This window comes from Pyrgilauda ruficollis, unplaced genomic scaffold (assembly GCF_017590135.1).
Source record: "Pyrgilauda ruficollis isolate IOZ18807 unplaced genomic scaffold, ASM1759013v1 scaffold67, whole genome shotgun sequence".
NCBI classification, from domain to species: domain Eukaryota; kingdom Metazoa; phylum Chordata; class Aves; order Passeriformes; family Passeridae; genus Pyrgilauda; species Pyrgilauda ruficollis.
In genome coordinates, this window is record NW_024528488.1 from 1,450,014 (window position 1) to 1,474,132 (window position 24,119).

Genomic DNA, 24,119 nt, shown 5'->3' on the forward strand with positions numbered 1-24,119 from the left:
TGCAGGATAATCAGATCTGGATTTCATTTCTGGGATTAGTTCTCTGAATTCTTAGTGCAGCAAATCAAGGCTGTATGTGTGGAATCAGGATGGAAGGAACTTTTTTAATTTAATTGCCTGCATGGATTTGCATTATTCTTTCATCTCTCACCTTGGTGCTTTTCTCCTCCTGAATTCAAATGGTGACATTTTTCTTTCTTGGTGACATCCAGTTTTCACTTTGCTTTCATTCAGTGCTCACTGAACTTTCATCATTCTCTTTTTTCTTAGTAATTTCCGTACATATTCTGTATTCCTCACCAGCTTTGGATCCTCTGCAAGAGAGAGGCAGGACAGAGCTCCAAAGCCTCCTCATTTAATTACTTTTAGAGTCATATTTGTTGATTTTGTTAACTACCCAGCACCCAAACGAATTTTACTGTTCAAAGGGCAACTGCGAATTTTGGCTATCTATAGGAACTGCAAGAATCTTTTGGGATGAAGAGGTGAGATTTTTAGGAAAAGTAAACAGTGGCGTGGTTGTTTCTACTCTGAAATCAGTATCAAGAACAGAACCATTTTGGGGTTTCATAAGAAAAAAAAAGAAAAAAAAGCTTTTCATTAGGAAATTATGCTGTGGCAAAATCCTGCTTGGAAAGTGGCTGGATTAGAAGCAGTTTTCCAGGAAAGCTTCTCCAGCCAGGATGGTGTTTCCTGTCCCATCCCAACGATGCCATGACCTTGTTGTTGGGATGGAAGTGTAGGATGCTGGGGACACCACGTTCCTTGGTGGAATCTGGGCTCTGGATCTGTCTCCCACTACCGGGGGCTGCCCTAAATATCCGGCTATTTTTAGATGAGTCTTTTTCTGTAGCTGCTTTCCATAATAAGAAAAACCTTTGAAGGATTTGTGTTTTTATCCCTATGCACAAGAGGAATTAAAATAAATAAATAGGCCTTAAATATTTAGGCATGAAGAGAGAAGAATTTCCTGCCCAGCTTTGGCCGAGCAGCGTAGGTGGCTTTAATGTGACCCGGGGCTGCTCCCGGTACCTGGCAATGTTTGCTTTTCTTGGAAGCAGCTGCAGTAAAGCACCTTTAAAATCAGGATCCCACAAAGCAAGTCTGCTGTTTCCAGGTCACTGTGCAACCCCCTTCCCCGAGCCACAGTTTTTCCAGATGAAGAACTGATGTGCTGCAACTCAACCAACCTGTTAGAGATGGAATGGCTCCAGGCACAGCAGAGGAGTCCTGGAAGTGTCTGGGCACCCCCAAATCCACCCAAAAGGCAGGATCTGGCAATAAAACCACAGCCTGGCTCTAGGACTATCACCCACCTGCTGCCCCTTCTCTGGGCTGCTCCTAGGCACCCAAAAGTGCTTTAGCTCCAAACCTTTGCAAGTCAAGTGAGCTCATGTGGTAACCTGTGGGGGACAGGAGAAGGGATTTTTGTCAACAGGCAGCCATGCTATGCAGACTTGATAAATATGTGCAGTGCTAATTCGAAGCAGATTCCTCCTTTGCCACGAGCAGAATTCCTCCAAAGCCTGCCATCAAAAACATTATGTCACAGCTGTGGAGAAGCCTCACAAACAGGGGAGAAGTTGGGGTCACGTCAGGGTAAGAGTGCGGTGGAGGCTGAGGAAGTGATTGAAGCCCTGCTCCACGGCCTGATGGAGTTTGTCATTAAGAAGGATTTCACCAAATGATTTGCAGCCAGTTCCCTGGGCCTGATTGGTACTTTCCAGCTTAATGCAAACCAGTGAGGAAACCAAACCTAGTTAGGCCAAGCTGGCCAGGGAGGCTGCAGGCACAGGGTAACAAAACCTCGCCTGGGGCTGTGGAAATGTAACTGAAACGGGGCTCGGTTTTAAGGAGATAGTTAGGTTTCCTCTCCCCATCTCAGCAAACAGCTTTTATCTTGTCTCCCAAAATAGCAACCTGCTATCCTTCAAAACAAACCAGAAAAAAAGGGAAAACCTCCTGAGACAGGCACACAAAGCCGACAGAAGTAGAGCACGGAGCTGATCGAAAACAGATTCCGGTGTCAAGTCCAAAGTCAGCTTCAGCCCATTGCTTCTTAATGGGTAGAGCTCAGAAACTAAGAAAACAAAGTAATTACCCACCGAGCAGATTTTACTGACACTGAGCATTCACATGTTCCTGACACGTCCAACCCCTGTATTTGTTCAAATCCATCTCTGTTTAGTGTGGCACATCAATTGACTTGACCTCAGGAGGCTCTGGCTCATTTGCTTCTGGATTTATAGCTCAAGGAGAAATGGTCCAACAATGCTAACAGGGGTGGGCTTTTGTTCTGCTTCACCCTGCCCATCCACCTTCCCCACTCTGATTTCAGCTCCATCCCTCTCGTGGCCTTCCCCTGGCCTGCTCCTTCTGCAGGTCAGTGATTCATCACACAGGAGGACACAGATGTTCTTTACAAAGAAGCCTTTCCATGCAGGCTCATTTTTTTGTTAGAAAAGAGGGCTGGGAATGAGGAAAGAGATGGAGAGCAGGAATAAAGGCCTGAGAATGGGGATTGCCCAGTTTCCACCAGGGTTTGTGTGGTGCTGCCTATGGGACACAGTAGCATCTCCAGGGAGCAGAGATCACTGCTGGACTCACACCAGCAAGGCTCCAAGCAGCAAGGCTCCAAGCAGCTTTCCCAAGGTCTGGGGAAAGCTGGGGTCTTTCTGAGCAGCTTTCCCATAATTATTTGGTGTTCCCTGGGCAGTCATGTTCCTTGATGGCAAGTTGGATTTAGCCCTGGAGCATGGTCAGACAGAGGTTGCTTTGCAATCCACCCTCTTGTCATTCAGCAGAACCTCACCCAAATTCCTCTGTCAGCTCTTGCCTTTCTTGGAAAACATCCCCAGTCCTCTCTGAGGTCTGCTCTGGGGACACTTCAGAGCCCACAGCTGAGATATCCACTCTGCCTTTGAGGGAGCACCAAAGAAGTTTGGAAAGGGAATGGTCCTGTACCTCAAGGCAGGCTCTGCTTGGTCACTCAGCAGGATATCAGAGAATTCCCAAATGTGGCAGCTGGAGCTCTCAGGAATTGTTTGTGGAGCACCAGCAAATGTTTTGTGAAGGACACCTCCCAGCACTTTATCTCCTCTAATTCTAAATATTCCTAAAGATAGGGCTAGCCTCTCTGCTTCCTTTGGGAGGTGAATTACACAGGCTGATGGAACAACCTTGGGAAGGTTTTCTTTCCTCTCCCCGGACTCTTGACAACAGAAGGAGCAGATAAATGATTGCCCTTGGTATCAGACCTGCCATGATTCCAGCCTCTCCTGATAACCACTCCCATTTCCAACAGTTTTATTATTGTAGCACCTAAAGGCCCATTTATGAGCCATTCCTGATGATTCCCATCTGTTGTTTTTCCAGATCCTATAAAGCTCATTCTGTACAGGGTTTGAGGATAAGGTACAGGTAGTTATAGAGTTTCCAACACTCTTATGTGCAAGTGGATGATGGAACAAGAAGAAAATTTGGGAATAATGGATTTAGTCTGCAGATGGTGGAGGAGGGACATGAGTGAGCATCCTTCTGTTCTGATACATCCAGACAGAGGCTGAGTGCTGGCAAAAAAGATCAAAAAATGCTTTCAAAGAAACACACATTTTGCTAAACCACGGTGTCAGGGATTTTGTAACTTCTCTCTTTTATTCTCTGGCCATTTTAATGCCTCTCCAGGGGATCCATGTTACAGTTTTCCAAAGCTTTGGTTTTAGGATGAACTACCATCATATTGTATTATCAAAGGAGAACTGACACACAGGACAACGATTTAGTTGACTGGGTATTTGGAAACACTGTTTCACTTGCTGCTATTGCCTCATGTTACATGGAAAATTGCTCTGGAAATGAATGTCCTAAGAACTGAAATAGCCACGCCAGGTGAAGTTCAAAGTTAGCACCCCTTAAGTGGGACTTCATTTGGAGTTCATGCTGGGCAGTGCTTTAATTTGTGTGCTCTGGCCCAGTGAAACTTCATTTACAACGTCTTTAACCTGAGAAAAGTTCATTTGCATCTGTTTGCTGTGAATTTACAGGAGTGTTACTTTTCAAGCCCCAAAGTTGTGGTTCTAAACCGAGTCTGGCTGCCCTAAATTACTGTTGGAAGTTGTGTCCTGACTGAAGATGTCAGGGACTAGGTCAGCTGTCTACAACCAGGGCAGATTTTCCACACGTGGGAAACCAACTGTTGCATTGAACTCTGGCAAAAATTTCAGTTCCCCACTGACAGCATCTTGCATGGAAACCTCAGGGAAATCCCTCCTTAACATCTTTTGGTGCCAGTTTCAGTCCTGACCTCTGCTGGCAGCTGGGCTCAGTTAGGAGCTGATGCCTGCCTGGGTTATTGCATTGCCCCTAAACACTGAAATAAGGCAGTTTCTTATCCACAGAGAGATAAAACCTGCCTCAAATCTCTCTCTGTCCCACCTGCAGTTCATTCTGGTGCACCTTGACCCTTCTTTGGGAAATGCCACCACAGGAAAGCAACCATCACAGACCTTTCCAGTCTGCCAATACCTGGGCAGTGATGTGATTAATCAGGAGAAAAATAATATTAACTTATCACAGACACACAGAAAAGGAAAGGGTTGGTGGTTTTTTTAATGCGATTTCTTGTCACTTCAAAAGGGAATTATGAAGAAGGTATAAAAGTGCATAGAAAACCTGTTGAAAACTTCTCTACTACTGCTCTAACTTTAGAGAAGTCTACTCTCCTCAACAAAACATCCACCCTGGAGTGTAGGTATCTTACCAAAGTGTAGGCAAGCCCTTTATTCCAGGTTAAAAAGTCCAGCGTAAAGAGTGAAACTGGGTAGGACCAGGAGGGAAATCACTGGTGAATCAATAGAGATTTACTGCTTGTTTTTGCATGGGAGGAGCTGGCTCATCTCAGGATGGATTTGAAGAGTGACTGATCCTCTCTGTGTACATGAGTAGGTTGGGGAATAGTTCTTGGAACTGAGTCAGCCCAACAATTGCTTTCATTATTTGCAGCTGTACAAAACAAATAAGTTTGAGAGAAATTTTGAGAGGTGCCAAATCCAATCCCATTGATGTGAGTGAGCACAGTGTTTAGTGCTGCACACATGAAGCCCATGAATTACTGCTGATGACTCCTCAGCCTTACCTGTCACCTTTGCTAAATTAGCAGATCTGATGATACTCCTCAAAATAACAAAGTAGTTAAACTAGAAGTGTTTTAAAGCATTCCTTAGCGTCCACAGTAACGACTTACCACATACAAATTACCTTCAGAGAGGGGTTCTGATTAGAATAAAGGCAGCTCAGTGCAGGGTATGGACAAGCTGGAACCACAGCTTGGCCCAGGTCTGGTGTCTGTGGTTGTGAGGAACAGCTGGGCTGACAAGCCATAAAAATCTCCAGCTCTGTCCATCCATACTCACATAAACCACCAGGAGTTCACCTGGGGGGACAACTCCAAGTTGGCACAGGGACACAGAGAAGCCTGGAAAGAGCCCCGAGGAGGCAGAGATAGATCACAGAATATCCTGAGATGGAAGGGACCCACAAGGATCATCCAGTCCAAGCCACAGACCCCCCAACAATCCCACCCTGACTGACCAAATGCTCCTGGAGCTCTGGCAGCCTCAGGACCCTGCCCATTCCCTGGACAGTGCCCAGCACTCTATGGGAGAAGAACCTTTCCTGATCTCCAACCTAAACCTGCCCTGGCACAGCTCCAGCTGTTCCCTGGGTCCTGTCCCTGTCATAGGGAGCAGAAGTTGATGCTGTCCCTCCACTCCCCCTTCTGAGCAAGCCTTCCACCTTCCCGTTTTCCTACCCAGTGCTCTGGAGACAGAGAAGAAATCCTGGCTAGGTTCACTTCCAGAGAAATGCTGGAATAGCTCCAGAGTGCAGGAAGTGCTCCCTGAGTGCCCTGGGAGGAGGTGAAGGGCTGGGGTGGGTAGGGGGAGCACAGGGTGACACAAAGGCAGCACAGAGAGCTGTGTCCAGCTCTGGCTGGGGCTGCTCTCCAGGAGGGGTCATCCCACAGCCCCTGGGTGCCCTCACTCCTTCTGACTCCCAGCTTTGCCTGAGGAATGTGCCCTGTCCTGGGGATGGCCAGTGAGGAGGAAGGAAAGCTATGTCTGGAGCGCTGATGAAGTAATCCTGTCTGGGAATCATTGGAAACACTGATCTGCAGCCCTCCAGCTTTTCTCAGGAGATCATGCTGGGGGGAGAGGCAAAGACAGCTTCATACCTCACATTTCTGGATTTTTTTTTGTTTCCCCCTAGAGTCTTTAGGGCTCCTTTTTTGTGCATCTTGTTCCCACTGGGTCTGCATATTTCCTAATCATGGAGATGTGCCAGGTCTTCTCTTTCCCAGAGGAATTGCCATAATTTGGATCAAGAAATAACAACATTCCCAGCCTTTTTTCCATCAACATGAGATTACCACATTTCCTAAATACTTCAAATTGTGCTTGAGTGCCTGGCAGATGATTGCAGATGTTGCCACCTCCTTTCCCAGATTTCATGTTTATTTTCCATGTAGATCTGAGTTCCTGGTTTATCAGCCAGTCCCAAAGTGAGGACATGTCCCCTCAGTCCCCAGCTCACCAGCAGCATGGGCTGGTGACATCCCTGGCACTCCCTGGGACTCTGTGGTGTCAGAGGGAAAACAATGGCCCTGATTAATGAGCTGCCACTGCCCAAGACCAAACAATTTTGACCTGGAGCTGCTTTCTGTGACCCCTTCCCATAAATCTGCAGCTGATCCAGCAATCCAGATCACAGAGAGCCAGGAAAGGCCATGGCGTTGTAATTCCAGGGGCTGCCTTGCTGCAGGTGCAGGTGAGCCCCAAAGGTGATGTTTGGATTGCAGAAAAGCCAAGGAAAGGTCACAGGGTTTGTGTGTCAGCACCCAGAGCAATCAGGTGGCCTTGCTGAAGGGTTTTGCTGATTGCAGGAGGAAACCAGGGTGACCCTGTGCCACCTCAGCAGGAAATGCTGATGCATCTGTGGCTGAGGAAAAGCCTTGTAGGAACAAATCCCAAAAGCTGGGCCAAAGCCTTATCTTATCTCCAAACACTTTCTCCACTTAGTAGTTGTTTTTACTGTGCTGTTGTTGACATCTCCCCGCTCCAGACTAATGATTTAATTTTTCGTTGCTGTCACTTTGGATCATTTACACCCCAACTGCCCTGAGCCACACACAACTTTCATTGCAGCAGGCACAGAGGAACGGGTGGGAACTGCTCCCCTCTCTCGTGACTCAGCTGAGCAAATCCTGCCTTCCCTGGCTGGGAAAATCAATGGAAACAGGAATCCTGTTGCTTTGCCAGAGGTACTCCTGGGTTAACACTTGCATTTGAATATCCTGAAGGAACCTTTGCCATGTCTCCTGATGAGTTTGTGATTGCTAATTTAATTTTGGATTAACTTCTTCAGCTTCTGTAGGAAGGGAAGCTTTGGCTCTGGCCTGGAGGTTCTCAGATCTGTGCCCACCCACGGCAGAGCCACCCTGGGGGACTCCTGGTTATTTTGACGTGGAAAACCACAGGAAGAGAGGCTTCTAGTAACCATTCCCCTCAAACAAACAAAGGAAATAGAAAATCTTTAAAAGCTCATGAACCGTTTTCCTTAAAAATGGTTCAGCTGGAATAGCAGGCAAGGGAGAGAGTCCTGGCCAGAGGTGGTGAGAGGCTGAACCCCTTCTCACCTCCTCCTTTAGGAAAAGTGGTTTAGCTCAGTGGAGATGCACAGGAAAAGATGAAGGGTTTAAAATTTCATTGACAAATTATTATCCTCAAAAGACACATATAGAGCTGAGAGAGCAAATAACCTGACCCAAAGCAGCTCCCTAGCACAGGAAATAGGAGAGAGGCACTCAAACCACATTAGGTCTAGAGGGGAAGTTTTCCCCAAGCAGCTCTGACCCACACATTCCCCACCTGCAGCCCATCACGGGGTCTTTGCCCTCTATATTGACTCAGTTCCCATCAGTGGCTCGATACAGAACTCAGCAGCCAGCAGAAAAGACAAAAATTGAGAGTTTTTTCTGTGACTTACAGCCAAGACCTTCCCCACAAGAGCCTCCCTTCCCCTCTGCTGCGAAAGTCAATGGAAGCAATAACATTTCCTTTAGAAGATCTTGCATTGTGCATAGAGAGCACAAAACATTTCATTAATGTCTAGGAGAATCAAAAATCCTATGTCCAAATTCACAACAAAAAGAGGAGTGGAGATGGGTCTCTTTAGTTATTTGCTACTGTCTTTTTAAACATTTAAAAATAATTGAAAACTACTTGAGTGTAACAAGTGAAAGCTGATTCCAGGGAAGACTTAATAAAAACACCAAATATTGCAAGGCTTGTGATCCAATAATGCTGGCAGTGCTGTGGTGCCTTCTCTTTTCATGGGGGTAACCTTGAAATAAATCCTAAGATGATTACAGGCCATTGGTTTAAACACCCATGGCTTTTCAGTGAATCCCTGAGCTCTCCAATTCCAGCAAAAATAGATTTCCTTGGGGATAGAAGCATGAAAATGCCCTTTGAAAGGGGCACCTGCTCATTTTGAGGTGATGAGGTGCCCTGGCAGCTCGGAGGGGAGAACACTGTCCTCTCCTGGGTGTCATTTCTTCAGCAGGGACTGGGTTGTTTGGAGGGTCTGCCTTGCCCAGGTTTTCCTGGGAGGAGGGCAGGGGACAGCTCTGCCTCTGCACCACCCCAGTCACTGGTGGTCACCTCTCACTGGTCACCAGGGCAGAGTGTGGTGTCTGGACAGCCCCCCCGTGTTCCAGAGGATTCCTGGAGCTTCTGGTCCAGGTTCTGCCAGGCAAGCACAGCTCACAGGAGCACTCTCAGCAATGACAAAACAGATTTTAAATGCTGTGTATCTGTCACCCTCCTTCCCTGACTGAAATCAGCTCCAAACTCTGACTTCCAGTCCCTTCCAAGGGGCCCTGACGTGTCCTGGGCCCAGCTCTCTGCACAGGAGTGCCTTTACACAGGTGAATAATCCACGGAACTCACCTGTGTGCACAAAGCTGTTTGTGTGCCCAAGCCTTCGTGCCATCCCTGCTCTAACCTGCCTCTTTTTGCTGCCGGCACAGCACTCTCTGTTCTGCCCAGCAGTGATTTCCTTGTCATCTGAAGCAGAGGCTATGTGGGCTCTGCTTCCCCAGCTCTCCCTGTGGCCAGAAGGGATCCCCGGATCCTTAATCAGGGATCACATCGCCTGAGCTGTCACTGAGCCACACCTAGGCACAGCCAGGCTCACAGCCATCTGTGAGGGCTCTGCTAGGGAGAGCTGCAGTACCCAGAGGATGCCTGGAGGAAGGCTGTTACAATCAAGAACAGAGATTAAAAATACTTTTTATCCATGCTCACTGCTGGGCCCAGTATGGAGCATCAGGCTGTGCGTGGGAGGGATCTCCCTGTGCCAAGTGAGATGGAGTTGGAAACCATCTGACAGAGAGGTGACGGAGGTCACCCATTACCCTCTGCCTGGGGAGCCTCCCGTGTTTAATGTTGGCTGTGCTGCAAAATCAGATTATCCCAGGAAAAGCAGTTTTCAATATATTTTTCTCCCCTGGATAATGTATCAGTCAACCTTTCACATTTGGCTCCCGAGGATTTGTGGTTGTGCTGTGTTTGCGGTTTTCACTGCCTCGACCAGAATGCTAAAGCCTGAACTGGAGGTAGGAATGAACTCCCAGAGTCAGAAATGGTGCAGTGAGGCTCTGGGCAGAGGCTCTGTCCTCACCTGGGCTCTTTCCAGAGGCATGTCCAGGCTGGAGGTGCTGCTCTTGTCTTGCTGGAGCCAACTTGTGTTGGGATGTGCTGCTGAGACCCCTTTGTGGCTGTGCAGGAGGCCGAGCCTCTGCCAGACCTGCAGGATTGTCACTCCAGCACCTCATCCCAAACCACGGCAGGGCATCTAGGGAAGGATGCTGCACCAGGAGCACACCCAGAGCAGGGTCAGCTCCACAGGGGATAGCAGAGACAGCTGTGGCACCCAGAATTCTTCTTGTGGCTCTCACAAGGAGATTTGCCATGGTCATGACACAGTAATGATGGCTTGCTTTTAATTTTATGTCCCTTGTAGCCCAAGAGCAGGACCAAAATTATTTAACAGGGAGAAAAGGACAATGTTCCCTTAGGCCTGGGCACTGGAATTTGAGCAGTGCAATCAGAGCACTTCAGCTTCAGCAGGACCCAGCCCAGCAGGTCTCCAGCCCCACCCTGGGCAGGCTGTGGGTCCTGGCTTTAGAAACAAAGGCTGGGGAGCAGGGCTGTGGAAAAGAGGGGGTGCACTGCCAGGAATGTGCTTGATTCTCCCTTGTAGCATCTTAACACCTTCATAAAGGCATAAATCTCCTCAAACACAGACAGCAAATTCAAAGTGGAGCAGATCCTTCCTCCTCATCCAGTACACCCTGGGGCTGTCCCCAGCTTTGCCTTCTAAAAGTCAAGTCTAGCTCTAAAGGGGCCAGGGGAGGTTAGGAATATTGTGAGGTCTCACTCTGCCAGTTTGGCATTGGATGTCCTGTCCTAGCACAGCCTGACCCTGCCCCCATGACTCTCTCTGTCTTTTCTCAGCCCACTCAGCAGTGGTGTGGCAGAAGGGGCACAGGCTGTGTTTATATAAACCCTCTGTCACCTGCCAGCAGAGACCAGATGTGTGTGCCATAGGAATTCTCCTCCTGTCCTCTGTGGAGTAGAAAAGCACTGAAATTCCACTTTGCTTATTCTGTTCTTCAGCGCCCAAAGCCAAAATAAACTTTGGGCAAGAAGTAACTCAGAAGCAAAACCAGAATAATTGAAAAATACTTTTATTTCTCTTAGCAAGAATGGTGTCAAATGTTGTGAAAGCCTGAAGACTCTGCAGTCACAGAAGAGCTCAGGCTCTGGCCCCAGACCCTCTGACAGTGCCACACTTGCTCATGAGAGCTACAATCCAGAGGCACCAGCTGAGCCCCCCCTAAGCCCTAAGACCAACTGAAGGCACAAGAGGAGAGAAATAATCTTGTTCCAAACCCCAGGGTTTTCTAAGTCCTGGCTGAAGTCACAGCATCAACAGCCCAGAGCAAATCCTGGGAGGAACAGTGTCCTGGGAGAGCTATAGGGACCCCAACCCCCCTCAGCTGGCAAATTAATGGCATTTGACAGACAAATTGGAAGCTGTTGAACATATCCTAGAGCATTTTTGCAAAGCTCAGCACAGTCAGTCTGAGGGGGGCTGTGAAATGCCTCAGCACCACAGAAGAACACGTGCCAAGCTCAGCCCATTCCCAATGGGAACTGGCTCTGCCTGGAAACCAGAGGGGTCTCGGAGCCAAGAGCAAGGATGGGCTTGCCTGGCAGCGGCTCCTCCTGCAGAGTTTGGGGCTTTTTCTGTTGGTTCTCAGCTCAGTGTGATGCTGCTCCCTGCGTGTGCCATCCTGAGGATGTTGAGGAATAGCAGTGCTTCCCAAATAAAGGGGAACTGCAGGGCTGGAGCCCCCAGCTGCTCTGCTTCCCCAGCATGCCATGGAATGGCAGTTTGGAGGTGCTAAATAATGTCACACAGAGCCAGTGGAGAGCTGGGGTGGGCCAGACCCCAACTTCTTGTTCTGCAAAGGACCTTGGAGGTGGAGCAGCAATGCCAAAGCAGGGGAAGTGGGCTGGATCTGTCTCTGGTGGCCAGCACTGGTTCAAAGTCTCAACCAGAGTCTGTAGGAAGGGTCAGGGGCTCCAAGGGCAGTCCAGCACCGTGGTGTCTGGGCAGGATCCCCTCTGAAAGGACTCTGTGGTGCCATGGGATTACCTGGCCTCTGCTGAGTCCAAGAAGCTCCTGGAAGAAGCCAGAGACTCCACAGTGGGAGTGAGTCACTCCCCACACAGATGTCAGGCAGAGAGCAATTTACTGAAATCAAGCAGCTCAGAGATGAGAGTAGAGAGGTGGGGGCAGGAAAATCACTGCTTCGTGCAGTTGAAAAGTTAAAGCCTAGTGTTTCTCTTTCTGCCAGATATGTTATCTCCCTGTCTGCTGCAAATAATGCCCGTGCTGGGAGCCCAGTAAGGATTTCTGCCTTATCGAGTTCGAAGCACAGGAGAAGAGAGAAATTTGAAGAGCAGGAGGGGAAAGAAAACACGGCTTTAATGTCAGAGCTTTGGAAGTGGAGATCCTTATCAGAGCCTGGTTTCTCCTCTCCTTGATTATGTTACTTTGAATTTGGACAAAGCAACCAGCTTGGCCAACCTCCACTTCTGGCTCTTCTCAGTTTCACTTTCTGAACATTGTCTCATTGTAGATGAACACTCAGATTGTCCCTTGGGACAGTTCCACAGGCAGGAGACATTTCCTGGGCCAGGAGATGATGAGAGAGACCTTTGTCACTGCTGTCATTAATGCCCCCGGTCATCGGAGACCTGATAAAATCACAGATTCCCCTGGGAGCATGACCCCAACCACAGTGCCCACCGAGCCTGGGGTTCAGCTCAGATGCAGGATTTGGGAATGGTGATTTGGGAATGGTGATTTGGGAAACACCAGGTCTTCAATTTGCCTTTAATATCACAGGTGCTGCTCCTCAGAATTATTTTTTCTCTCCTCCCATTAATTAAAATGTAATGTATGAGCTCACCCATCAAATTATTTCCCAAAGACCTGACTCCTTCCACTTTTATATGTGTGCAAAATCCTTTTGACACAGATCTGTTCTCCTAAATCTGCAATAATTCAGTAATAAAGCTGGCTCAAAACACTACTGGCACAAATGCAGGTGTCTAGTGTCAGAAAAGAAAGAGAGGAATAAAGGAAACAAAAACAAACTGAGGGCATCTCCTGGCCAAGGATAAATGCAGCACTGTGTGGGCCCCCAAATTAGGAACTATTTACAAAACAAAGAGTTTGCATTGTGCTGCTTTGACACCACTGAATAGCCCATCTAAACTAATTATGGTTTCTTCTTTTTTTTGGGTCAGGTCTCCCTGAGGAAGAGCTCCTTCAGAAACCAAGGCTGAGCATTTCCAAGGACCAAATTGTCATCTCACCAGGAGACACCCTAAAAATAAAATGCTGGTAAGGATTGCTCCAAAAAAATGCTGGATTTTTGTCCTTGTGTGGATTGGTTTGGCCCAGCACAGCTCCAGGACAGAGCCTGATGCTCGGCCAGCTGGGAGCTAGGGCTGGGAGCAGGGAGCTGGATGGGCTGTGACAGAGCAGGGAGGAGAGTCTGGGGTCAGCTTGGCCAAGTTCTTTGTGTTGTGTTGTATTGTTCAGGGGCCCAAGCAAAGCCCTGAGTCAGCACAGGGGAGAGCTCATGGGATGTGCCGTGCTTGAGGACATGGATGGAAATCCTCCCTGAAATAGGGGCAGATTCAGCTCCTCTGCAGCTAAAACCACTCCTTTGTTCCCTGTCCATGGGGAAACAACAAACAGAATCACCAGGAGCTGCCACCTAGCCCATCACAGACACTTAAATAAGCAGCAGTCACTGTGTGTACATTCAAAGACCCAGCCTGTTTAAACATAACATGTTCTTTAAATCAAATTTAACCAGGACTTGTGAAAAACCAAAGTGCTGCTGCTGTAAATCACAACAGTGCCTCAGTCCTGGCACAATGTGTGCCACCAGCCATGCAAGGACCAGCAGGATTTTGGTGCTGACAGGGAGAGGGTGCTCAGGGAACAGGGACACATCTGACACACTAGGAAGGAGCAAACCCAGAGCACTCTGGTGTGCCAGAACATGCAGCAGCTGCTGGGTCCCACAAAAGGCCTCAGACTGAGATGGATGGAGGTGTTACTTGTTCTGAGTGGGATTTTTACACTTCACCACTGCCAGAGGATGTTTCTCAGGTTTTTCTCAGAGAGTGTTGTAGGAAAAAAGGCTCAAGGTAACACAAACTCTCACAATTTCTCTCTCTCTCACACACACACACACACACACATGGATCTTACACCTTCTTGCAAGGTTCCCTTGGCTGGCGCCACTACCTGGATGGTTTCCTGCAACAGAAGTTACTGAAAACATGAAAAAAAAGCAGTGAGAAGATGAATTTAAGCTTTAGGTTTCGCTGACACAGACTCTCTGATTTTTGTCCCAGACTATTTAATTCTTTGTTACAGTGAAAGGTGAATGGGCTCAGACTGTGTAAATTTTGGATGTCTTCTGGAGTGTGAGGCAGCTTTTTTCCAAATCCCTTCAGCTTGCCATGTGGCTTACGAGGTCAGAATAACCTTCCAGTGGTATTTTTAGCTTGGCAAACAGCAAACATGATGGCAATAAAGTCTAAGGAGTCCTTTAACATCTCAATGGTGCTCTCTCATAAAACCTGTGTGGACTCGATGTCCCTGGGGTGCCCCAGACCAATTAAATCAGCATTTCCCAGCAGTTCTCCATCCCCCACCTTTTTAATCTGGAGGAGCACCCTACTTTTCTCGTATCACCAAATCAATAAATAATTGAAGGAGTTACGAGCACTCCAGTCCCACATTGCCTTATGGGTGCAAAGCAAGAAATCCTCAGGACAGGTCTGAGAAATACAAAAGGATGTGAGCATGGGGTGTAACATGGGACCAGGGCCTGCAGCACTTCACCTCCTTGGCTCACATGATTCAAAACCTGGGAAGAGAATGAAAGTGTGGTTTCTGAATGCAAGATTCCCTGGATCAGCCCCTCTGGGGATGTCTGCCCGCCTGCCTCCTCTACCACACCCACAGGTTAGCTCTGGAATTCTTTGTGCTTCCAGGGGCATTTGGGCTGTGTGGGGCACAGCACTGGGCAGCAGCCCCAGCAGGTCTGTGGGAATGTCCATCCTCCCTTCAACTCTGGGCTTTTGAGCTTCTTGGCCAAGATTTCCTGGCTTGTGGTAGTGGGGCCAAAGCTGCTGCTGCCACTCCTCTCTGGCAGACGTATGAAAATCCCAAAGCAACAGCCAAAGGCTTCACCTTCCACCAGGATAATGTATGTAAGGGGAGAAAGATTTAAGGAAGCACAGGTGTGAAATCACAGTGCTGCCCTGCAGAGCCACCAGAGCAGAACTGGATGGACACCAGAGGGGTGTGGTGACAAGGGACAGGGACACGGTGACGTGCTGGGAGATGTGTCTCCGTGTGAACTGGCTCTGTTCTCTATTCCGGGCCAGCAATCCCAGTCCTGGAGTCACCAGTGACGTTGGTAGGGTGGGTCACAGCTCTGGGTGCTTGGAAGGACAATGGGAAGCTGCTCTGACATGGGGTGGGGCTGTCCAAGCCACTAGAGCATCCAAGAACAAGGGCGAGGCTGCTCAGCAGAGAGGATATTCCCCCTTTTCCCAGTGCTCCCCGTCAGTCTGGTGCTGGGAATAACCTCAAGAGCCCAGCTCCATGTCCGCCTCCTCTCCAGGAAGGCGACAGAGGGACGGGCAGGAACGAGGGCCAAGAGGATGTTTGTGGAAATGTCACTGGATGTCCTGGCAAACATGATCTGACTGCACCTAATGCACCCCTGCAGGCCACTGGAACTCTGAGTTCTTGGCTAACTGGGAATTTCACACAGATACACACTTTGGGCATTGCCATCTCAGTCCTGGGTCAGCGTGTCTGGACTGGATTTGTCCCTGGCAGCACCAACCTGGGGAAGTCCAGGGGTTCTCACTCCTTCCTCAGCCCAGCAAATGCCAGTGGGAATTCTCTGAGTGAGAAGGGAGAGCCAAACCCCTGTACTCGGGAAGCGTGGCTCCTCTGCAAACACACACACAACTCCCTCTCTCCAGCACAACACACACAACTCCCTCTCTCCAAAACCAACTTCTTCCCCAAGAAAATCCACAGGAGATTAACCCCCAACCCACCAGCTTCCACACTAAAAACCAGTTTGTTACAAAAAACACCATCATCTTCATCTCCTAGGACTGTGTGGTAGCTCTGGTCCATCCCAGAGCCCTCAGAAGGAGGTCCAGGAGCTCCTGCTGCCATGGCCTGGTGCTTCCAGCACATCCAGCTGTGACTTAGATCAGCTGGCAACTCTGGGTTCTGCAGCAGGGGACATCCAGGCCCTGCTTTTCATCCTGAACTCCACGGAATTGCATTTTTCATGAGCTGTGCCCAGAGATCTGGCAGCAGAGGGATCACATGGGGCAAATGTCTCATCCTCTGCCATCCTGGCTTGCTGTTCTGGCTGCTGTCACAAGAGGAATTGGAAAAAATGTGTCCTGAGTAGATATTCCCAGATTTGTAACCTGATTAGTTTCAGGCCCTTCACAAAAATCAAGACTGAGTCACTGCTGATTAAGCAAGAAAGGTGATGAAAAATTACATAAATAGCCTCCTCTCTCCATGCAGCCTCAGTGCAAGAAAATATACATTAATTTAGCTGTTAAAATATGCAAAATCCTCCTCCTTGAACAAACATATAATTTAATCTGATGCTTTGTAACATTTGAAGTGGCTAAAATACAGTGTTATAAAAACAAACTTGTGTTCAGGCAGTGTGTTAGAAGAGAAACTAAACTTTTCTGCGGGAGTTTGCTGCAGTTCCCACAGAGTATTTCAGGAATGTCTGGGGAACAGTGTGGGGTGATCCAGCTCAATTTCTGATGGGTGGAAGTGCAAGCGCTCAGCGACCATTACAATTTTTTTGGGAATGACAAGGGTAGGAGCACAGGGAACAACTGGCCAGAAAGAAGCCCCAGTTTTTCCTGAATGCTGTGTGATTTGGATGTGTTGTGCTGGCAGGGGAGCCCCGTCTGTGAGCTGGCAGCTGAGGGAGGACAACCCGCGGGTGCACGTGAGCGGCTGCCGCGATGTCCCCGGGCTGAGCTGCAGCCAGCTCGTCCTCAGGAGAGCCACGGCCAACGACACCGGCTACCTCAGCTGTGCCCTCAACAGCACCCCCGAGCACCAGGGGCTCGTGGCCAGGATCTATGTCTTTGTCCAAGGTAAGAATTCTGCTTTTGAAATGGTGTTGGGCTCTGGGAGCTGCGTGAGGCAGAACCAGCAGCGCAGGGGCTTCCACCTCTCCGCTGGCCCAGGAGGAAGCAGCAACTCTGACACTCTGAACAGGCCAAATGTATCTGGGTTTTCATGGCAGCTGAATTCTCATGGACATGGACATGAGAACCAGGGATTACCCATCTTGTTCAGTTCCAGGACTTGAAAGCTGGATTGTCCCATCAGTTTAGTGTCCCAAGTAACAGATACTTCCTTAAACATCCTTTCCTTTTAAGACTAAATTCTTCAGTCCTAAAGGGTTACAGTGCTTTTCCAAAGATTCATTCTGAATGCCCAAGCCCTCTCTCTTTCCCTTCCTCCCCAGGCATGGACCTTCCCAGCAGGATGCTTTGTAATTCCTCCCCTCCTACACATTTGTCCTTACATCTGAGAGACATTCCTAGCAGAGCTGGGTGACTGCACTGAATATATTTTACTGTAAAAAGTGTCCCATTGCTCATTTTTGTTCCCTTTGAGCTGCCTGTCCCCCACACTACAGAATCATTGAGTTCAGATCCAGGAATAAACGGAAGCAGGAACTTCAGAGGAGCATGGTCCTCTGAGATTAAGTGAATGCAACCTATTGAACAACCATTCCAATAAAGGGAATTTTTGTAAGAATATTCCCCTCCAAATGATGAGGTTTTTTCAAATCTACTTGACAAATGCATTACTAAACACTGAATCATCTTACATCTTCCAAGCTGAGATTGTGACTCCTCAGATAAAGGAGCTGACTTTTAGTGCCTTGAATTGGAGATGACATGAACTCCTCTGGTGCTGGATAGGCTCAGCCTTCGCTTCCCCACAAATATGTGAATGAATTAGTTTCATTTTCCTAGTAAAAGCTAAAATGTGGTTCTTTGAATCCTTGTACACAAATGCTGAAGGGGCAGTGAGTTTGTCTGATGGTATTTGAAGAGAGCTGCAAACCTACACCTCCAGAAAACACAAATCTTTGCTGTCAGCTCTGACTCAGGGTCTCAGGGCATTGCCAATGATGGTGAAGCAACACAAGGAGTGATTTCCATCTCCCAGGGGACTCTGATATGCCCACACAGCTAAATTCAGCTTTTGCACCTCCAGGTGAACACACCTGCTCGATTCATGTGGGTGACATTTTCCTGCCTGTTGAAAACAGTCCCTTTTTACCCTTATCCTGCTTTCCCAGCAAGTTTTCCTCTAATTGGAAAGTGGTTTTTTGGCGTTGCTTCTTAGTTCCTGAAGTAATTTTTTTTCTCCCTTTCTATTTCCTTTCTCTGTTTTTTTCTTGGTGCTCTGGTTGCTTTATCCACCCTGGTTCTTGTGCTGAGCTGTTTCCTTTTCCCATTACACCCAGCTCAGATGCCCCAGGTCCAACATTGTTAACCCAGCCTGTCCCACACTCCAGGAAACTCAATTCTCTGCCCATATTCAGTGCCCCGGCTGCCTACCCAGCCATTCATTACTCTGTGGCAGGAGCACGTGCAGGAAATGTCGTGGACCTTTTAGGACTGCCTGAGCACTTTCCTGAAGAAAATATCCCAAGTTATGAAATGCCTCGCCAGGGATGCTCTTGGAACAGAGCTGATCTAAAAAAAAGGCAGGATGTCCTTCTGCTTGCCAAAGTTCTCCTGACAAACAGCACAAAATCACCCTCTCAGGTGCACTTTAATTGTGTCCCACGTCCTCCCTGCTCTAAAAGCTCTTACTCAGACTCCTGTGCTTGAAAAGCCATGGAAGGAAAAGTGGGTGGAAAATCCTCTGGCTTGTTCTGTGCACCCCCTAAGCAGGGCTCTGCCAGAGCAGCTCAGTCCAGGAGCTGCAGGTTCCTGCTGGGATCTGGCCTGCCAGGCTGAGGAAGCTGCTTGGCCCCATGAAATGGAACTATTTATACCTCAGCATGGATCTGTCCTTAGGGCATGCTCTTCCTGCCACTCAGTTCCTGTAGATACTTGTTGGAAGCCAGCAGGCTGTCCTGGGGACCAGGAAACTGCTCTGGACTTAAACAAGGAGTTCAGAGCGCACCTATGGCTTTCTTCAATGTTTAAACGTGCCTTTTGAAGGAAATTGCTGTGACCATGTCTGGGCAGCACTGAGAAACCCATCAGCTGTCTCCAAGTGAGGGAACTCACAGATCCTGGCAGTGACAGACAGGGGTGAGGCCCAAAGCTCATCTCTGTGGATGTTTTGTGGAGAGAGCAAGTGCTCAGCAGGGTGTTTGTGAGGCTGAGCCAGGTGGAGGCAGAAAATGTGGAGGCAGCCCCTGAAGGCTGGAGATTCCTCTGAGGTTATAAGCCATTATTGCCAAAAAAGGAAGGGGAATGGTATTTTTCCCTTCATTCCTGGCTGGCTGCTTGACACCAAAATGAGAACATGATTGTATCGGAAGCCCTGTTATTGGCCATTATTTCCTGTGCTGGCTCCTGTTTTCCAAGCCTCCCTGGAGGGGTTTGGGAGTTCTGGCAGGACCTGGCACTCGCAGCTCTCCCTGTGGGATGGTGGAGCTGTGACCCTGCTCATCCCTGGGGTCAGGTGGGGAAGCTGTCACCCCTCAGCTGTGCTTGGGCACTGAGGGAGGCACAGCTCAGGAGCTTCATCTTGAATTAATTGTTTGCGAGGCCTTTTCTTCCTCCAGCTGCAGCTGCAAGTCCCAAGGATCATCATTAAAAAGGAAGACAACCCCTTCTCCTGTTGCCCATCTCCCTATTGGAAATACAGAGTAGCCCAGGGCTGGAACAGAAATAGTTGGGAATTCTTAACTGAGTTAATTCCATCTCAGCTCTGAGGGATAATCTCTGCAGGGAAAGACAGGGTCTGGTCCCACACTGGAGTGGCAGCTCCATGGAAAATGCTGCCATAGCCACCCAGACACAGCATCTGCTTCCATCTGCCTTCTGCAGTTACCCCTCCTGACCAGGGACACCTCCCTGTGAGGAATATCCTCATTTATTGCAGCCTTTGGGATCCCTGCGACAAGGGACAGGGCAGGTGTGTGAAAATACAGACAGTCCTCTTGACATTGGTCCCCTCCGTGTGTTATCCACTTTATTCTTATATTGAATCCAAAACACAGCACTGTTCCAGCTAGAAAAAAAACTATCTCTATATCAGATAAAACCAGGTCAGCATCCAGCCCTTATTCCATATCTTTTCCATCATACCAGGTCCCACATCCTACATTTTCCAATACCCCACTGCCTTTCCTGTCTCACATATACACACACATATTCCCAGCACATAGAAAATGTAACATGGCTTAGAGAAGGAGGAAAAAAAGGACAAATCAAGCAAAAATTCATTCCACCTTCCCAAAGGGCTACTCCAGGCTCCAGTCTAGACAGGAGTCAGGACTTGCAGCTCTCAGCTCTTTGAAATTCTGTCAGTGTCAGCAAAGTCAGAGTCCTGGGGGGGTCAGCAGGAAGAGCTCCTGGCTCAAATCCTGCCTCAGCTCCATGTTTCCCCAGCAGCCCCTGTGTCACAGTCAAGGATCTGCTGCACATTTTGTACCCCTGAGTCAGTGATCAGAGCAAGGAATGAGCCCATCCAGTCCTGCTGCCTCCACCTTGTGTGACTCCAATGCTGAGGTCACTGGAGCTGGGCACATCTTGCCAAAGAGTGTCTGGAAAAGTTCCTCCAGGTTTCCAAGCTGGGATTCCTGCTCACCCCCAATGGCATTTGCTTTGCCACAGCTGCAGGGCTAAGAGGGGCAGCTCCTCAATGTATGGGGCCAGCAACATCCTCCATCTTTTATGCAAAGCAGGGCTATTAATCTATTTCTTGAAATAATTATGGCCATGATAGAACTGATTCTCAAATAACTGCTTCAGAAGCACCAGTCCCACCTCCTCTGAGTGCAACAGGCACAAAATGCTGTGTGTGAGCCCAGTGCTGGCTGCCCACCAGGGGCTGAGCAGAAGAGAGTGGATTCCCCAATTCCTGCTCGTTCCAGTGGGGCTCACTTTGAACACACAAACATTTTAACAGTGAACAATTAAACAGTGAACATTTGAACAGTGTGTCCCCACCCAGAGCCATCAGCTGCTGGTATTTCACCATCTCAGTGGTAGTGTGAGAGAGGAACACAGGACTGAGGGAGTCATTTGCTTCCACCTGTTTGGTTCTCAGCAATGGTGTTCACAAGAGCACAGGAAATCCAGAAGATGCCCCCACAGAAAATGTGAGTTCTGGCTCCTTTTAAAGCTCATGTGGGAATCATGAAGGCACCAGCCACAGTGAAGCCCTGCCAGGAGTCCAGAACACAAGGACTGGAAATCAAATTTGAAGCTAGACAGACGTTTTTATGGGAGCACAAGTCCTGCTGAGGCCATTCCAGAGGGAAAAGGGGGATGCATCCAAGCACAACTTGTCCTGCTGGTCAGCTCCAGGGAAGGGCAGGAGTGAAGAGTGTGGTCCAAGAGAGTGAGGAGAGTGGTCCAAGTGCTGCACCAGGGTGGAGTTCACATCAGCCACAGCCCAGGGGTGAGCAGACCCAATGGCCTCATCCCTTTCCCACCACGAGAAATCTAAAGAGGCTGGAAGTGCATGGAAGTGCCCCTCAGATGAGATCATATATTGCTTCTGATGTTCTTTGAAGCTGATTCCTGCCTTCTTAATCCTCTTGACAGTTCGCAGAGATAATCTGAAAGTGAGAAGCAGAACTGCAGGGCTGGGGTGACAGCTTTGGACTCTGGCTCGCTTTTCCCAAGATTTTACCAGTGGGAACAGAGCTGGAGCTGCATTTCTTCTTTCTTTGAGGCTGCAGACTTGCTGCCAGACCTGAGCCAGCTGAGATAGGCAGCTGCTGAGTTGTGTGCCCTGCAGACAAAGTGGCTGTCCCTGCCCACAGCAGTGCTGGGAGGGTTGGCTGCAGATCCCAGCTCTGTGTCAGAGCGAGTGGATCAGATGAAAGCTGGCCATTAGGGCTCTCAGGATGTGCAGGGACCTAGATTCTCACCACTTCAGTTTTGGAGAAATCCAGCAAACACAGGTAGGACCTGGGCAGGACCCTCGAGGATTGAGGGCTGCATCCAAGGGAAAGGCAAGATGCTTTTAGCTCTGAATCAAGGCATTCAGTATCTTCAAATCACATCCTGAAGGGTCTCACTTTAAAGCAGAGGAGACTTGAAGGATGCGATGAGTGAGCAGTGCCAGTTCCTGGCACTGGCAGTGACAGCTCCTGACAGCCCAGCAGGGAATGAGGATCCCTCATGGATCAAGAATTTCTAAATGAGAGCCCAAAGGCCAGAGTCACACACACTTCCTCCACTGCTTCCTTCCTGGTTTTTATCCACTCAATAGCTGCTAATTGCTGAGCCTTCCCCAAGGTGGGAGACCTGTTCTTAATGGGACATCAGGTAAAGCTGGGGAGTATTTTCCACAAAGTCAAACCTGCCTAAAATCTGGTGGGGGAGTCAGAATTTATAAATTCTTCTGCTGCTTGAAACATAATTCCAGACAAAGCATGGAGGCTTCTTCTTCTGTGGTGTTTTGTTGGGATTTTTAAAAAATAAATCTTTCCATTTTGCCTTTATTTGCTTGGCAGCAAGAAGCATTTTGCTTCTAGAATTTTTGAAGTTAACACTTTTTAGAGTAATATTTTTTTCTCTACAAATATTCCTGTGTTCATAACAGTAATCTCCAGGGGAAGAATGCATTTCATTTGACCAAAACAGAATGCTTCATGTTGACTCAGAATGGCTTCTGGGGGTTTTGCAGTCACTTTTGTTTTGCCTAAAGAGAAAATATTCTGCTTTCTGTTTAATCTAAACATTCCACCAACAATTCTTTTCACTGGCCTGCCAAACTGAAAGGTCTTTTATTTTCAAAGATCCAGTTTCAAAACAAGTGCCTTTATAGGAGTTATTCCCTTACCTAGAGGCAGCTTTGACGGGTCACCAGGGGGAATTCAGCAGGCCAGGCTGTTTCCTTGCAAAGCTTTCCAAAATGCTCTGCCCAAAGTGTCACCGCACTGCTAATGCTGCTACTACTGTAAAGAACAGGTTATAAACCTCCTCTCGATGCTGTTTGACCTTGATGAAGACAAACTTCATGGGGATTATGTCAAAACATGAACTTAAAGAACCTGCGAAACTCTGCCCAGGCTCCCCAGCTTAGGTATGGCTGAGTGAAGAAAATAAATGGGAGGGCGAGGGAATTATCTTTATCTGGAACAAAGCGAGAGGCAAAATGAGAATGTTGAGGAATTTCACGGACACGAGCAGCAGTGAATGGCTGTCCTCAGAGGCCATTCAGTGCTCATCATCCTCAGGCTGGCAGCACCTGAAGGGAGAGGCGATGTCAGCTCCGGGGCTCGGGCTGTGAGACAAATACCACCCGACAAATCGCTGTCACGGTGCAGGAATGAAAAAAAAAAAAACCAAATCCTGTATAAAATCCTCTGTGTGTGTGTCAGGAGGAGGTTTCAGAGGCACATACACGGAAATAAAGAGCTGTAGGAGAGATGGAATCGACAACCTGCTGAGTGCAGCGCTGAGGGGTTTAAACCCCTCGGCTCCAGGCTGAGGAGGTGTGAGGGGACAGCCGAGATTGCCCAGCTGAGCTGGAAAGACCCTCACAAAGCTCATCTCCAGCAGCAATTCATGTCCTCCTGGTCACTAAGAGCATCTCAACGTGAAGGGCTTCAGTGCCTGAAGGAAAGCATTTGACCTTAGAGCTGCTTTTGTGCGTTCTGTGCTCGCCGTCTGTCTGTCCCCGGGGCTGGGCAGGCCCTTCCCGCCCCATCCCGCTGCCGCGGCTTCCTTGGCTGTGTGTTTGTGTTCCTGCCGAGCCCTGCTGGGGAAACAGCAACACCCTGGCCTGCCTGAGCTTCCTGCCAACTTCCACTGCCCTGGGGAGCCAGACATCCAGTCTGAGACCCATGGAAGGGGCCTTTCCCCTCGCCTCTGAGCTGTTAAATTCCCACCGTGCTTCAGCGCTTGGCTTTCATGTGTAACGAGCTTTGCAGCCCGCAGTAAATAATTTCTTTTAATTATCCTCTGGGAATTGCTGGATGTTTCTCTCTGGGTGAGATTCATAGGGCATTTCACCTTCCCAGCTCGGGAGGAACAGATGTGCCAAGCTACAGGGAAATACTCTGTTTTCATAAAGGGTTTCTTTGCTGAGGAATTTCCCCTCAGAGTTCAGTGTCGGTGACTGTGGAGAGGACAACACCTGCATTTCCCATGCCACAGCTCTCCAGATTGCAA

The 24,119-nt window shown here is 48.6% G+C and overlaps 1 protein-coding gene across 2 annotated transcripts in view; it reads left to right on the top strand.

The window, feature by feature from the left end:
* LOC121362872 (vascular endothelial growth factor receptor kdr-like) overlaps positions 1-24,119 on the top strand; it is a 125,573-nt gene that overhangs the window by 20,037 nt on the left and 81,417 nt on the right. For both annotated transcript variants that reach the window (XM_041484775.1, XM_041484776.1), the window contains exons 2-3: positions 12,942-13,038; positions 16,678-16,880. In XM_041484775.1, coding sequence (XP_041340709.1) covers positions 12,942-13,038; positions 16,678-16,880 — 300 coding nt within the window. The remainder of the gene's footprint in view (positions 1-12,941; positions 13,039-16,677; positions 16,881-24,119) is intronic.